Here is a 17,321-nt window from a genome sequence, read left to right as displayed (position 1 = left end):
CTTGTTCTCCTTGATAGGTGACAACTAACTGAGCACCAAAAAGGAAACGTGTTAAAGTGAAATGAACACTATGAGAAACGGTGACTTGATCAGCCCTCACCCTGACTGTTGATGAGCAACTCAATATGTTATCCCTCTTAGTATTTTTTTTGTTTGTTCTACTTAATACTTTTGGTTGAATACTGTAATCAATACACAGTTATTCTTAAGTGTGGAAACTTAACTGAAAAGTGATCGCTGTTAAATATAAGAGTGGGAATAAGAGAGGGAAGAGATGTGCAATTCGGGACATGCTCAAGCTGACTTACCTCAAACGGTAGAGTTAGAAACATCCCAGGGGATTCCAATTCAATCCCATCGAGGTGGCATGTACCAATGCCATCTCACTAGCCCCAGTGATCAATTTCTGTTCACAACTGATCATAATGATAGGACTAAGAACCAAAGGGATCACAGAAACATGAATAGTGTCTGCAAATACTAGCTGATAGAATAAAAAAGGGAGAGAATGATCCAACATAGAAAGTGAGATACACAGCAGACCCATAGAATGGCAGATGTCCTAAACAGCACTCTGGCCTCAGAATCAGTCCTTAAGGCATGCGGATCTGGCTGAAAAGCCCATGAGAGTATTTCAGGCATGGAAAGCCAAGACACTCTGGGGGAAAAAAAAAACCTAAATGAAAGATCTCTGCGAGTGAGATCCCAGTGGAAAGAATGGGTCATCAAAGAAGGAGGTACCTTTCTCTGAAGGGAGGAGAGAACTTCCACTTTGACCATGGCCTTGTCTAAATATGATCATAGTCGGTGAAATCAGGGGGCTTCCATAGCCTTGGCAGCTCATGACAAGAGCCTAGGGTGATTATTGAGGCCATAAACAAGAGTGTCAATTTGTTAAGTCAACAACAGGAGTCACTGTGCACTTACTCCTCATGTAGGATCTCTGTCCTTAGTGTGCTGTACATTGAGATTTAATGCTATAACTAGTACTCAAAGAGTATTTTTCACTTTATGTTTCTGTGTGGGAGCAAACTGTTGAAATCTTTACTTAATGTATGCTAAACTGATCTTCTGTATATAAAGAGAAACGAAAATGAATCTTGATGTGAATGGAAGGGGAGAGGGAGTAGGAAAGGGGAGGGTTGCGGGTGGGAGGGACATTATGGGGGGGAAGCCATTGTAATCCATAAGCTGTACTTTGGAAATTTATATTCATTAAATAAAAGTTTGAAAGCAAAAAAAAAAAAAAAAAGAATGTTTAGGATGCACACCACTGTCTAGAAAACTTTAAAAAAAAAAACCTTATATAAAAACATATATGAACATATAGGAAGTTTTTATTTGCTATTATTTCCTAAATAAGATAATAAAACAATTGCTTACACAGTGAAAAAAAAAAGAAATCTTGCAAAAGAACAAAAGAGAAAACTTAAAGAAATATAGAACTCAATCAGTCAAATAAAAAATTATAATGGACTAGCTCAAACAGAAGAAAGCTTATCTGAACACGAAGAAATGTCTTTTGAAATTATCTCAGTGAAAGAAGAAAAACAGTAAAAAATGAAGACAGCCTCCATAACCTTTGGGATACTATTAAACAAACTAATATTTGCACAAATTTCCATGGGACCACAGACAGACACAACCAGGAAAGACTTTCCCCATGTCACATTACATTCAAGCACTTCAAAGTAAAATATAGACACAATTCTAAAATTTGCAAGAGAAAAGCACCAAGTGACATTTAAGGGAACCCCCATTAAATTAACAGATATTTTTTACCTGAAACTTTATAGGCCAGGAGGGAATGGAATGATGTATTCTTGGCAATTAGAAAAAGAACTGCCAATCAAGAACACTTTACCTTGTGAAACTATCTTTCATAACTGAAGGAAAAATATTTTCCAAGATTAAGCAAAAATTGAAGGAATTCAACACCACCAGACCAGCTTACAAATATACTTAATGACATCCTATCCACAGAAACAGACAACTACCATCATGAACACATGCACAAATATATAACACAATAGAAAAATAACAAAAGATAATCAAAAAAGAAAGATTAAAGAAAAAATGACAGGACTAAGCCATTTCTTAATAATTTTGAGCTACTGATGGACTTAAATATCAAATGGACTAAATTCCTCAATTAAAATATACAGACTGGCCTGCGCTGCTGCTCACTTGGCTAATCCTCTGCCTGTGGCACTGGCACCCCGGGTTCTAGTCCCGGTTGGGGTACCAGATTCTGTCCTGGTTGCTCCTCTTCCAGTCCGGCTCTCTGCTGTGGCCCGGGAAGGCAGTGGAGGATGGCCCAAGTGCTTGGGCCCTGCACCCGCACGGGAGACCAGGAGGAAATGCCTGGCTCCTGGCTTCAGATCGGTGCAGCGCACCAGCCATAGCGGCCACTTGGGGGTGAACCAACGGAAGGAAGACCTTTCTCTCTGTCTCTCTCTCTCACTGTCTAACTCTGCCTGTCAAAAAAAAAATTATATATATATATATATATATATATATATACACAGACTGACTGAATGGATTAAAAACCATGACCCAACACTATGCTGCCAGAAAAAAAAAACACTTTACCAGCAAAGACACATATGGCTTAAAAGTCAAAGGATGGAAAAAGATATTCCACATAAACAGAAACCAAAAACAAACAGAAGTAGTTAAGCTGATAATCAGAAGAAACAGACTTTAAGAAAAAACTGTAAGAAGAAACAAAAGATGGTCACTATATAATGAGCAAGGGATCCATTCAACCAGAAGTTATGATACTGGAAATGCAAATACACTTAATGCTGAAGTATTCTGTTTTAAAAAATAAACATTCTTAACACTAGAGAGAAACAAGCTCCAATATGATAACAGAGGGGTACCTCAACACCCACTTTCATCAGTAGTCAGATTACCCAGATAAAAATTAACAAAGGAACATCAGAGATAAACTACAATACAGACCAAATGGATCTAACAGACATTTACAGAACCTTCCATCCAACAGCTGTAGCATACACATTCTTTTCATGAGCACATGGGACATTTTCAAGGACAGACCATACATCAAGCCACAAAATAAGTTTTAACAAATTCAAAAAACTTTAAATCGTATCATAGATCATTTTTTATGAAAATGGAATTAAATAAGAAACTCTAGCAACTATACAAATATATGGAGACTGAACAATATGCTCCCAAATGAAAAATGAGTCATTAAAGAAATCAAAACAGCATTTAAAAAATTTCTTCAAACTAATGACAATGCAAACACAACAATCAACAGCAAATTACAGGATACAGCAAACGAGTATTAAGAGGAAACTTTATAGCAATAATCACCATCAAAAAATCAGAATATAATGCATCTCAAGGACCTAGACAAACAAAAGCAACCAAACTCAACGTCAATAAAAGGAAACTTGAAAAATTAAAGCAGAACTATGTTACAAAGAAAACAATACAAAAGATTAATAAACACTTGTTTAAAAAGATTTTAAAAATGACAAACCATTAGCTAGACAACGGAAAAAACAAAAAAACTCTAACAAAATCAGACATGAAAAAGGAGATACAAGGGATACCACAGACATACAAAGGATTGGAGCCGACCTTGTGGCATAGTCGGTTAAGTTATCACCAGTGACGCCAGCATCCAATATGGACACTGGTTTGAGTTCCAGCAGCTCAACTTCTGATCCAGCTCCCTGCTAATGTGTCTGGGAAGTAATGAGGAAGGCCCAAGTACTTGGGCCCCTGCACCAATGTGGGAGACCCAGAACAAACTCCTGGCTTCTGGCTTCAGACTGGCCCAGCGCTGGCCACTGTAGCTATTTGGGGAGTGAACCTGCAGATGGAAGATTGAACTCTGTTTTTCCTCTCTCTGTAACTCTACCTTTCAAATAAATAAATAAATAAATATTTAAAAAAAAAAAAAAAAAGCAAGGGTAGTAGGGACTACTACGAACAACTATATAGCAACAAATTGGAAAATCTAAAAGAAATGGGTAAATTTCTGGCACGTGTAACTTATCAAAATTCAACCACCAAGATAAAGAAAATATAACAGACCATTACAAGTGACAAAATTGAATCAATAGTAAATCTCTAAATGAAGAAAAATCCAGGACCAAACTTTACAGAAAGAACTAAAACCAATTTTTGTCAAATTACTCCAAAAAATGAAAAGGGAGGGAACATTTCCAAATTCATTTATGAGGCCAGTATTAACTTGATTCCAAAACAGGGTAATGACATAACAAAAGAACCAAGAACAAAACACCTGACAAACACAGATGTAACAATTCTCAACAAAATACTAGCAAATAGACTCCAACAACATATCAAAAGGATCATTCATCCTGACCAAGTAGGATTTATCCCAGGGATAGAGAGGCAAATCAATAAATGTCAATAAAACACAAGAAGAGAAAGAAGAATAAAAATCATATGATCATCTCAATAAATGCAGAACAAATATTTGATAAAATTCAATACCTATTCATGATAAAAACTCTGAAAAAATTAGAAATAGAAAGAAAATATCTGAACATAATAAAGGCTATATATATAATAAACCTGCAGTCAGTATAATATTGAATGGGGAAAGCTGAAAACATTTTTTCTAAGATCTCACCAGAGAAGGACATCTACTTTCACCACTTTTATTCAATACAGTACTCAAGTTTTAACCTAAGGAATTAGGCAACGGAAAAAAAAAAAAAAGGCATACAAATAGAAAAGGAAGAAATAAAAGTAGCTTTATTGCAGATGACAATATTCTATAATGAGAAATCAGGAGTCTACAAGAGAATTTTAGAATTGGTAAGTGAAGTCAGTAAAGTTGCAGGATAGAAACTCATCCTCAAAAACAAACAGCATTTTTTGCACTCACAACAAATCTGCTTAGAAAGAAATTTTAAGAGCAACATTCACAATAGCTACAACAAAAATAAAATACCTTGGAATGAATTTAACCAACAATGTAAAAGATCTTTAAAATAAAAATGGCGAATCACTTCTGAGAGAAACTGAATAGGGCATACAAAAAATGGAAACACATTTCATTTTTATGGATTGGAAAAATATTGTTAAAATGTCCTTATTACCCAAAGCAATTTAAAGATTCAATGCAGGCCGGCGCCGCGGCTCACTAGGCTAATCCTCCGCCTAGCGGCATCGGCACACCGGGTTCTAGTCCCGGTCGGGGCGCCGGATTCTGTCCCGGTTGCCCCTCTTCCAGGCCAGCCCTCTGCTGTGGCCAGGGAGTGCAGTGGAGGATGACCCAGGTGCTTGGGCCCTGCACCCCATGGGAGACCAGGAAAAGCACCTGGCTCCTGGCTCCTGCCATCGGATCAGCGCGGTGCACCGGCCGCAGCGCGCTGGCCGCAGCGGCCATTGGAGGGTGAACCAACGGCAAAAGGAAGACCTTTCCCTCTGTCTCTCTCTCACTGTCCACTCTGCCTGTCAAAAATAAAAAAAAAAAAAAAAAAAAAAATGATTCAATGCAATCCCCTCAAAATACCAGAGACATTCTTTACAGAACTAGAAAAAACAATCCCAAGATTCATAAAGAAACACTAAAAACCCCAAATAGTCAAAGCAATCTTGAACAAAACAAAGCAAAGCCAGAGGCTCAAAATACCACATTTCAGGACATAACATAGAGGCACTATAACCAAAGCAGAATGGTACTGGCATAAAAACAGATATACAGACAAGTAGAACAGAACAGAAACCACAGAAATTAATCCATACATCCACAGCCAACTTATCTTTGAGAAAGGAGCTTTAAAAGCACACAAACACTTCAATAAATGATGCTGGGAAAACTGGATATCCATACGCAAAGGATTAAAACAGGCCTCCTCTACTCCCACACCCATACCCCTCACTCTCTACAAAAATCAACTCAAAATGGATCAAAGTAACTATGAAACCATTAGAAAACAGAGAAGCACTTCAAAACACTGACATAGGCCATTATCTTTTTGGGTAAGACCCCAAAAGCCCAAGTAACTAAAGAGTAGATAAATGAGATCTCAAACTACGAAGCCTCTGCACAACAAAGGAAACAATCCGCAGAATGAAGAGACAACCAACATAGTGGAAGAAAAAATTTGCAAATTATACATCTGACAAAGGGTTAACATTCAGAATACATAAGGAACTAATAAACCTCAACAATAAACCCAATTAAAAAAAGGGCAAAGAATCTGAACAGACATTTCTCAGAAGACAAACGGTAAACGAATACATGAAAATACACTCAATAATAGTAGCCATCAGGGAAACATAGATCAAAGTCATAATGAATTATCATCTCACTCCAGTTGGAATGACTATTATCAAAAGGACAGTAACAAATGCTGGGGAGGATATGCAAAAAAGTGAATACTTACCTACTGTTGAAAGGTATATAAATTAGTACAATGGAGAATATCACAAGGGTTCCTCTAAACTAAAAATAGATCTATGTGATTCAGCTAAAACACTTCCAGGTATATATCAAATACAATAAAATATCAGGATATGAATGAGATAGTTCCCACCCATGTTCACTGCAGCACTATTCAGAATAGCCAAGATATGGAGTTAACCTAGGTGTGCACCAATGGATGAATGCATAAAGTAGATGTGATATGTACACAATGGAATGTTAGTCTGTCATAAAAAAAAAAGAACGAACTCTGACATTTGCAATAAAATGAGTGCAATTAGAGATAATTACATTAAGTGAAATAAGTCTGAATTAAAAAGAAACATATCACAGATTCTCTTTCATATATAAAAGTTAAAAATAATATATTTGATCTGATTTTAAAACAGTGATTAGTAAAGAGTTGGAAGGAGGACGGGATAATGGGTATCAAAACCCAAGTGGGTGAACATTAAAGGGTTCTGCTGTTTTGCAGCATGGTCGGGTACTAAAGCTCACAATGCTGTATCATATTCTGTATAAAGAACTGGAAGAGAGGAGTTGGTAAGCTCCAAATACAAAGAAAAGATAAGTTTCCTAATATGGTCAGTTTAGGCTATGTATGTGTCAAAACTGTACCTCTTAAAATATACCAGTATATCATTAATAATTATGTATTAATAAATATTAATTATATAATTAATCCAGAATTTAAAAATATATACTGGTGGACAAATCAAGATTGCAATATAATACATATATATTTTTTTAAATCTCATTTGCCATTAATAAAATTATTATTCTTTTGTTCCTACAATGCTGTAAGTTTTTGGTTTCTGTGAGATCACATAAAATAGCATATGCAGCCTGAAATACATTAAAAATCTAATATAATCTAAGATTCAAAAGAAAAAAATATATACTATTTTGACCTTAAAAGCAATAGGAAACAAATCTGGTTATTCTACTCAGTTGCAATGTAAACAGCATTCAAATACCTCAGAACTTCTTCTGCTTGCCATGCCGCATCTTCCTCTTCTTCCCATGCATTGGTATTTTCTTGCCAGGTATCTAAATCACCTAATTCAGACTACAATGAAACACAAAGCAAAACTAAGATAGTAAAGAGCTATCCTTTCTCCATTCAGCAGTCAGAAGAGTATTAAAAACATAACTCAGGGGGCTGGTGCTGTGGTGTAGTGGGTACACCTGCAGTGCTGGCATCTCACATGGGCACCGGTTCAAGTCTCGGCTGCTCCACTTCCAATCCAGCTCTCTGCTATGGCCTGGGAAAGCAGTAAAAGAAGGCCCAAGTGCTTGAGCCCCTGCACCTGCGTGGGAGACTTGGAAGAAGCTCCTGGCTCCTGGCTTTGGATGGGTGCAGATCCAGCCATTGCGGCCAATAGGGGAGTGAACCAGCAGATGGAAGACCTCTCTTTCTGCCTCTCCTTCTCTCTGTGTGACTCTTTCAAATAAAAAAACAAATTAAAAAAAAAAAAAAAAAAACTCAGAACCTGCTGTCCCGTGGTTTTAAAACTTTCTTACTATGTCCTACACAAGGCACAGACGATTTGCTGTTTTATCTAGAACTGAGAGGTTTCCTGTGATGCATGATTCTCAGCACTAAAACATCCTAGGCAAGTCCAGATTCCTATTTTATGTTTTATGGGATACCATTTTATATTAAGGTTTTGCTTTAATTTGGAATGGACAGTACTAGGACATTTCTTGGGTTACTGTATCTTTTCGTTAAGAGGAAGGCAAGGGGAAGAGATAAGAGACTAATGATTCTAGAGTGAATTAGAAATGCTTGACTGGAGCCAGTGCTGTGGTGCAATGGATTAGCAACCCATAATGGTGCCGGTTTGAGTCCCAGCTGCTCCACTTACAATCCAGCTCCTGGCTAATTTGTCTGGGAAGGCAATGGAAGATGGCTCAAGTGCTTGGGCCCTTGTACCCACATGGGAAACCTGGAAGAAACTTCTGGCTCCTGGTTTTGGCCTGGCCTAACCTCAGCTGTTGCAGCCATCTGAGGAGTGAACCAGAGGACGGAAGATCTAATTCTTCATTTCAAATAAATAAATAAATAAATCTTCTAAAAAAATGCTTGATTAGACTAATCCAGCTACTCTCTGCTGACAAGAACAGGAAGAAGCTGAAGTCTCCAAACTAGCACTGCCATCTTTAATTACGCATACATAAGAGGTTTTCCAATGGCATTTGATCCTAGGCATAAAACAAATGAAGCAAAAATTGCAATAGCACTCACACCTCATGCTTTCTCTCCCCTGTCCTACTTAGCTGGTATTATCAGGCTGGTCACTATCTTACACTACTCCCCAGGCCAAATCTCTAAAAGTTTATTTTTTTCCCCTAAGAACCAGTAAAAATGGACATTCTGTGATGTTCAGTTAAGTGAGGATATGATTGTGTGTAAAAAAAAACTGGTAGCAATCGGGAATAGATTTATTTTACTGTTTGGAGTACTTATCCTTAAAAATGAAAGAAAAGACTTTATTTTCTTCCTCTAACCATAAATGTAATACCATACTTTTTTTAAAAAAAGTCTCTGAATATTTAATATAAATCTCTAGGACTAGAATAGCTAGGTCAAGAAATGGAATATTTTTAAAGTTACTGAAACAAAGTACAAATGACTTTCCTGAAAACTTACAGCAACATATCCTCTCAACAGTATAGAATTCCTGTTACCCTGTGCCTTTGCCAATACTGATAATGGTAGCTTTTTTATCTTTGCTAATAATATAAGATTTAAAAATGGTATCTTGTTATTTTACTTTGGATTTCTTTAAGAACTGATAAAATGAAATATTTCTTTGCTATTAGATCTAGTTCTTGTTTGTAAACATTCTTCCACTGAGGTTTTGACTGTTAGTTTTGACATTCAGATTTTTTAAAAGTATAATTAATAGGACCATTAAAAATAATGATACTTGATCTTTTGGTAGAGATGATCTCCTAAGTAAAAAAAAAAAGTTGAAAAGAATGAGTTAGAAAGATTTGTGTATTAAAAAGTAAATATACCTGCCCATCAAAAGCACCACAAGCAAATTAAAGCCAAAAACTGAAAAAATACAAAAGATGATATTTACTAATATGGATCAAACACATTAAAAAATTTAAAACTAAGAAATATAAAATTAAAAATTAAGCAATATGAGGTGAGCATTTGTTAACAGTCACCGCTTGGGATGCCTACATCCCATATGGAATGCCTGGTTTGAGTCCAGGCTCTTCCACTTCTGATCCAGCTTCCCACTAATCTGCATCCTGGGAGACAGCAGGCGATGACTCAAATTCTCAGGTTCCTGCTACCCATGTGGGAGATCCAGAAGGAATTCTGGACTCCTGGCTTTGGCCTGGCTTGCACCTGCTGTTGTGGGCATTTGGGGAGTGAATCTGCAGATGGAAGTTCTCTGTATGCCTGTACTCTGTCTCTCTGCTATTCAAATAAAATGAAGAAAAAAAAAGTTAAACATTATGATGAAATTTTATTTAGAAAAATATCTACAGCATCATTATGTCCTCACAGCATCACATGACTATACAGGAGTGATCAAAGTTTGCAATTATAGTTATGTATGTTATCATCTATTTAATATTATCTCTCCCCTGCTATAGTGTTCTCTTTTTTCCTTTAAAAATTTTCATTTATTTCAAATTCATTTTAAACCAAATCACATTTTAAATGTAAATATACTCTACAACGGAAAAAAATCTTGTTTCCCTCCTACAGTATATTTATATAACTCACTAAAAAGAAACATACTAAGGTTAAATTTCTCGTTTTGTGGTAGCCTCTTTTAAATATTTTAAATAACATTTTCTCTCTATCTTTCATGTGTGCAATGGTACCCTGATTTTAGTATCTCATGTAATATACAATCTTATAAAATGACAGGACTGGTAAAACTCCACCTTAACTTCTTTCAAACTGCTAAATATGTTTCAGAATCACAAAAATATGGATGTTTTGTTTAGTTTACACTGTTTTTTTCTTTCTTAAAGACAAGAGATATAAAATCAAGCCTTTCCCAAGATCCCATTTCATACTTACAGACTGATGAATAAAAGGCATATCCTGTGTAGCTGCTAATCTACTAGAGAAACCTGTGCTACCGTCTGGGATGCCAAAATTCAATGGTTCTCTTTTCTTAATAACAATCTGAAAGATAAATTGAAATAGGAACTATAAGGATATTTTTATCCATCATTAGATAATCAACCAATGCATTCTGTAAATACTTCAAACATGCTCTGCCTCTCTTATTTTTAAAATTTACAACGTGAAAGCCAAAAAGAAAAACATCTATAAGGTAAAGAAACTTCCAGGAAATTGTCACAGAAACCAGTAAAATACTAAGAAAAACTGTATTTCACAATTTAAAAAAAATACATTTTCATTTTCTTTCTTCCTCTCCTTATTTTCCCCAGACCCTCAAAATATAAGATACTTATAGTTATTGTATTAAGCGACTATATCATCATGTATCATATCCACCAAAAGTTTTACCAGTTTCCTCAGCATGTGGACTATCTATGAATATGAGTATTTCAATTCTTTCAGGCTAATAGATTAAGGATACTTCACAGTGTTCATGGAAAAACAGAGTTAATTTATTTTGTTGTAAAATTTTTTAAAAAATTTATGCATAGTTTTAAAATAATACACATTTCCTTTAACTTTTTGAAGATCCCTTACATTATAATATACTTAATTGATATTTGTAGCTTTTATTAAAAGCCCTTCCATTCTAATCTAACAAAGCACTACTGTAACATACTAGGTTCCAAGCCAGAGAAGCAATACACTTCCACAATACGATCTATTCATCCACTAAGAAACTCACTTAAAGGGTCCTTGAAAAATATACAACTTAATCTTTTTTCAACTTTGAGACACTTGGACAACTCAACAAAACAATGTAAAAGTTTTCAACCTAGACAATGTAAAAAAAAAATGTACAGCTGAAACTGAATGAAACGCAGAAGAGTGTAAGGACCTGTACCCTATAGGAAGTGTAGACTAAATAATGTTCTCATTTTATAGAAGTATAAGAAATATTTTCCAAGATTGGCTGAACAAGAAATGGAGCTTTAAGTGTGTTTTTCACAAATAGGAGACTGACTAGTGAGGTACAGAGGAACAATACCAGTGTAATATTTAAGGGAGTAGGATGAGAGGGAAGGGTAGGATAAAATCTTCATTTACCATAGCATGACGTCAATAGACAATGTCTGTGATTGGTAAATCAAGAAACAGTAATATGAACATATTGTATATAGATACAATGATAAGAGGCTACTGAAAAAGTTACTGTTTCTAGGAAGTAGAACTGGCAACAAAGAGTGACAGGGCAGAAGTCTGTCACTTTTCATAAAAGTAATTCTATACTTTTTGATTCACACACAAAAAGCCAGATGTTCTATTTTTATAAAAAGGAAAATATTCAGCCATTGTGCTTTCTCCTGTATTTCTCTACATCTCTACATGATCTTACATATCCACCCAAAGGGAATTAAATACAGTATGGATGACTAACACACTAACACAAATCCACAACCATTACTCAATTCTCACAGCCCTGCATCAATTTTATAATGTTAGAAACAATGGAAACTACTTGTCAGTTGGTAGACAGCATCAAGCTATGAACTTGTTAGGTCTGCTGTCTCATTTAGCTCCGTCTCATTGCACAGACTAGTGTCTACAATCCAATACACAGAAATTCGATAAATATGCAGATATAATTTTAAAAGACTAAGAATTAAAAATCATTTGATTTATGGCTAGGTCACTTAATTATATAAAATTCTTATTTAATATGAGAGAAAACAGACTGATAACCAGAAATAGGCTTTCTATTAAATACTAATTATACTGTCTAATTTAAATTCTAAGAATCTGAAAAGCAGTTTAATTTTCCAAAGTACAAATCTTTAACATACTTTCTGAGTTTTCCTTATAGTTGGTGTCATGTCTTTAAAATAGTCAGGTTCAAGTTGTTCCAATGGATTTTGCTGTGTTGACACATTCCCATTCCCTCCTTCAATTTTTACACTTGTAGGTGCATCTTCATCCCAGGAAGTCCACTCTTCAACATCTGTCTAAATTTGATTGATGAACATTATCACCCACAAAGGGGCAACAAAATGATCATTTCATTAGTCAATTAGAAAAATGACATTTGTAAAACACTGGTTTTCAAACATTTTTGATCCACAAGAAAATATACATTTTATATCACATCAAAACTAGATCTGGGGCCAGCGCTATGGCGTAGCAGGCTAAGCTTCTGCCTGTGGTACCGGCATCCCATGTAGGCACCAGTCTGCTCCTCTTCTGATATAGCTCTCTTCTTACGGCCTAGGAAAGCAGTGGAAGATAGCCCAAGTGCTTGGGCCCTTGCACCTGCATGAGAGACCCGGAAGAAGCTCCCGGTTCCTGTCTGGCTGAGCCCTGGCCCAGCCCTTGCTGTTGCAGCCATGTGGAGAGTTAATCAGTAGATGGAAGATCTCTCTCTGTCTCTGCCTCTCTCTGTCTGTCTGTAACTCTGCTTTTCAAATAAAATAAAAATAAATAAATCTTAAAAAAAAAAAGGTGCCTGAGTTTAAGTCCCAGCTCTGTTCCTAACTCCAGCCTACTGCACATGTGGGAGGCAGCCAGGATTGGCTCAAGTATTTGGATCCCTGCCACTCACATGGGAGACCTGAACTGAGTTCTTGGTTCTGGGAATAGCTCAGTGCTGTTATGGGTATTTGGGGAATTAACTGGCAGATGATAGTAAAACTCTCTTTCTCTCCTTCTCTATCTCTTAAATAAAATAAACAAACAACAAAAATACAAAGTAAAGCAAAAGTAAATGTTTTGAAAACTGAGATGACACTAGAACTACAGCCCACAGGAGAACTGAAATTTTCTACTTAAGCCTAACCAGACTGACTGCCCAATGGAAACAAAAAAGTATCAATTCACCACAAGATTCAAACAGGACAGAATCTCATAAATAATATTCAAAGTGTTCATGAAACAATCCATCATTATTCAGAATAGAAAGCATCAACAAACCTCAATTCACATGAAAATTTAATCAACAGATGCCAAACCTCAAATAATTAAAATTGACTAAGACTTAAAATAGCTATTATAAAAATGCTCCAAAAATCAACAGCAAACATTTGAAATCAATGGTGAAAAAACAAAACAGAAAACATCAGCAAAGAAATAGAAGATAAAATGAAGAATCAAAGAGAAATTTTACAAGAAAAGTTTCACAACAGCAACAAAAATCCTAACCACCAAATTAATTTTATGATCTTCTAATGGGCTGCAATCCAGTTTGAAAAATGCTCTTCTAGGGGCCAGCACTGTTGCATAGCACGTAAAGCTGCCTCTTGTGATGCTGGCATCCCATAAGGGTGCCAAAAATGTGAGTCCTGGATGTTCGACTGCCTGCTAATGTCACTGGGAAAGCCATGGAGGACAGCCCAAGTGCTTGGGCCGCTGTATCCACATGGGAGACCTGGAAGAAGCTCCTGGCTTTGGCCTCAGCCTGGCCAAGCTCCAGCTGGTGTGACATGTGGAGAGTAAACTAGAGGATGGAAGACCTCTCTTCAACTCTCCCTCTTTCTCTGTATTCTGTCTTTCAAATAAATAAATAAATCTTAAAAAGAAGAAAAATGCTCTTCTGGAACACAATCTTATAAAGAAAAAAAATTACCTGCTTAGGAACTGATGAATAGTCAACTGTAGTTGGCAAAGTTATTTGGTCTCCACTTAATTTCCTTCCTCTGCCAGATCTGAAACATAAATGAAATTTATTCCAAGAACTACTGAAACAAGTATGTGTTAAAGCATTGCGGACAGTCATTCAAGGCTTACAAAACAAGATCTAAATTTTATGATTACTGATTTTAATAACAGCTTCTCATTAAGAGTCGATGAAAAGAAAAAGCATGAATCAGATTATCTTGTGAATATTTAAAATATCCTAGGTAAATATAGTGGTTTTTGGTTTAAGACTCATGAAACATACAAAGCAAAAACCAAAAACTGCAAGGGGGCTTCAACCCATACTCCCTGGAGTGCTGTGGGTTTTGAAGGTGAAGCTCTGCACCACCTATACTGTTTTAAATAGGGTGGATTGCCTAATGTGTTCTACATACTAGGATTCTTGATAAGATTAACCATTAAACTATTTTTTTGAAAGGCTGGGAGGTAGTTTTTGGATTAGCAGTTAACGCATAGGTTAAGATGGTCAAGTCTCATATTTGGAGTGCCTGTATTCTATGTCCTTCTCTAGCTCTTGACTCAATTCCTGCTAACGGAGACCCTGGGAGGCAGTGGTGATTGCTCAAATAATTAGATTCCTGCCACACACAAGGGGTGACCTGGATTGAGTTCCTGGACTATGACCTCAGCCTTGGCCCAGTCTCAGTTCTTGTTGGTATTTACGGAGAATACAAGCAGATAGGAGCCAGCTCAAAAAAAAAAAAAAAAAAAAAAATCACTGGATCGAACCGAACTGTAAACTGAGTTTTAAGGATTAGTAGAAAAAATAGCACATTAAACAAGCTGTTAATAACATGGGTTTTGTTGCCTGCGCTGTGGCTCACTAGGCTAATCCTCCGCCTTGCGGCGCCGGCACACCGGGTTCTAGTCCCAGGCGGGGCGCCGGATTCTGTCCTGGTTGCCCCTCTTCCAGGCCAGCTCTCTGCTGTGGCCAGGGAGTGCCGTGGAGGATGGCCCAAGTGCTTGGGCCCTGCACCCCATGGGAGACCAGGAGAAGCACCTGGCTCCTGCCATCAGATCAGCGCGGTGCGCCGGCCGCAGCGCGCCAGCCGCGGTGGCCATTGGAGGGTGAACCAATGGCAAAGGAAGACCTTTCTCTCTGTCTCTCTCTCTCTCACTGTCCACTCTGCCTGTCAAAAAAAAAAAAAAAAATGGGTTTTGAAATTTGTTTAAACCATGATTTTCAATGTTATTTCTATTGAACCTAGATTATCTATTGAACCTAGAATTATCTAACTTTTCAGCATCAATATCCTCATCTGTAAAATGCACGTATTCATAACTAAGTTTGTACAGTTGTTGTAAGGATTTAGTTACATGGTATAGTTAAAGCATTCAGACAGTGCCTGCTACATAGCAAGATATTTAAAAACTGGTATCTGTTACAAATGGCTCTTATAAAGGAACAGTAATTTGCTTCATGTCAAGTAATCATTATAGTTACTACTTAGCTAATTGGTAAAATCAACATTTTTATTATAAGACAAAAAGTTGTATTTTATTTATTTAAAGGAAGAATAGAAAAAAAACAGTCATAAACTTTACAATATAAACCTGGTATTTTAGAACACATGCTCTAGGTTCTTGCTGATATCTAAGAGAAACTTCAATTAACAGAAGATCATTTTTCTTTACAATAAATTCTACATATATTTACATTGACAACAGAAATTGATAATGACAATAGAAATTTTCTTAAACAAGCAGGCTGGGAATAAAATTGTTGAGTGCAACTGCGAAATCACATCTATGAAAGGAGAGCTGATTGCCATCCATTTTCTCTATTGCTCTACCATATACCTGGTGGGTGAAAAATTTTTTCACCAGGACAAAAGAAACACCTACCTACCTACTGATTTAAGTAATCAGGTCTGAACAATTTAATACATTTGTATGTCTCAACTGCTTGGCAGCTATTAGAAAAAAATGCATATAAACAAAGAAAAAAAATATTTTTATTTTGAATGAGATAAAATTCCATACCAATGCAATGTGTGTGCCTTTTGGACACGCATAGCTTCTCTAGTATCAAACTCAGTTTGGAGACTCATCCTCATTTTCTACTCTAGATTAATTTTCCTACAGTGCTAGTTTTGAATTACAACCTAAAATCCTAGCTGGGCAATGATATGTAACCAAAAATATAAGCAAACAAAAACATTTCAAACATTAAGAACATCATCAGAAGGAAAGCTGCGGAACCTAATTGCTGCAAACACGGACTGTCTTGAGTTAGAAGACTGTGCAGTGTTCAACAGTTAACTAACACTTTAACTATGGTTTCACTGGAAAATTTAAAATATCCTAAGGCACCCCTTGGAACTTCACAGGAAGCCCTGTAATCTGACAAGATAGGAGTTGGAATCTACAGAGGATCTACTGAAGTAGAATAACTTACCTGCTCTATACTACTTGCAGATCCTGGAATGTTATTTAAGAAACAATAACAATAAAAATCTTCTTTGAAAAATTTTTTAGGGTTTCTCTATTTTAAAAAATTGGTATAACGCAACTGCTAATATAAGTATTAAAAAGTTAACATTAATATTGTAGTACAGGCCCAAACACCTATACCTGATTCCACCTAAATATGTTAAAACACTGCAATAATGAAACAATTATATACATAAGAACTGTTATTGTTACAATACTGATTATAACAATAAAATTCATTTAGTTTGCTTATTTCTGAAATTCTGTGTTATTATGCTAATTATTTTAGTGTAAAACTAAATTTCAATTTAAAACAAATTTAAAAGAACAAAAACAACTACATCTCTACTTTCTAGATCTAAAGTACAAAATTTTTTTAAATATTAGGGATTTATGAATAAATATTCCAATCAAGACAGTTAGCTTAAATATAATCTGTCCAGCCTTTCTGAAGTTATAAGGGTTTCTAAAACCAGCAAGGAGATAAAAACAGGTCAGTTTGAACATAAAATTTATTTACCTGCATATTAATCTCTTTAGGAATGAGAATACTGTTGCTAGGCAGGTACAAACTTTAAATAACCGAAACTGAGTGATGGCCATGGTGGAAATTAAAACCTGTGGAAAGGACACACACAAACACACACACACATA

General features: G+C 36.0%; 1 protein-coding gene across 11 annotated transcripts in view; it reads right to left on the bottom strand.

Moving 5' to 3' along the window:
- Nucleotides 1–17,321, bottom strand: part of EBAG9 (estrogen receptor binding site associated antigen 9) — a 33,589-nt gene that overhangs the window by 9,064 nt on the left and 7,204 nt on the right. For all 11 annotated transcript variants that reach the window (XM_070075413.1, XM_008255835.4, XM_070075416.1 and 8 more), the window contains 5 exons: nucleotides 17,188–17,285; nucleotides 14,164–14,242; nucleotides 12,392–12,550; nucleotides 10,500–10,607; nucleotides 7,420–7,511 (listed from right to left, as the gene is read on the bottom strand). In XM_070075413.1, coding sequence (XP_069931514.1) covers nucleotides 7,420–7,511; nucleotides 10,500–10,607; nucleotides 12,392–12,550; nucleotides 14,164–14,242; nucleotides 17,188–17,270 — 521 coding nt within the window. In that variant the 5' untranslated portion in view covers nucleotides 17,271–17,285. The remainder of the gene's footprint in view (nucleotides 1–7,419; nucleotides 7,512–10,499; nucleotides 10,608–12,391; nucleotides 12,551–14,163; nucleotides 14,243–17,187; nucleotides 17,286–17,321) is intronic.

Source organism: Oryctolagus cuniculus, chromosome 6 (assembly GCF_964237555.1).
Source record: "Oryctolagus cuniculus chromosome 6, mOryCun1.1, whole genome shotgun sequence".
Taxonomy (NCBI): domain Eukaryota; kingdom Metazoa; phylum Chordata; class Mammalia; order Lagomorpha; family Leporidae; genus Oryctolagus; species Oryctolagus cuniculus.
This window is presented reverse-complemented; position numbering and strand designations above follow the sequence as displayed.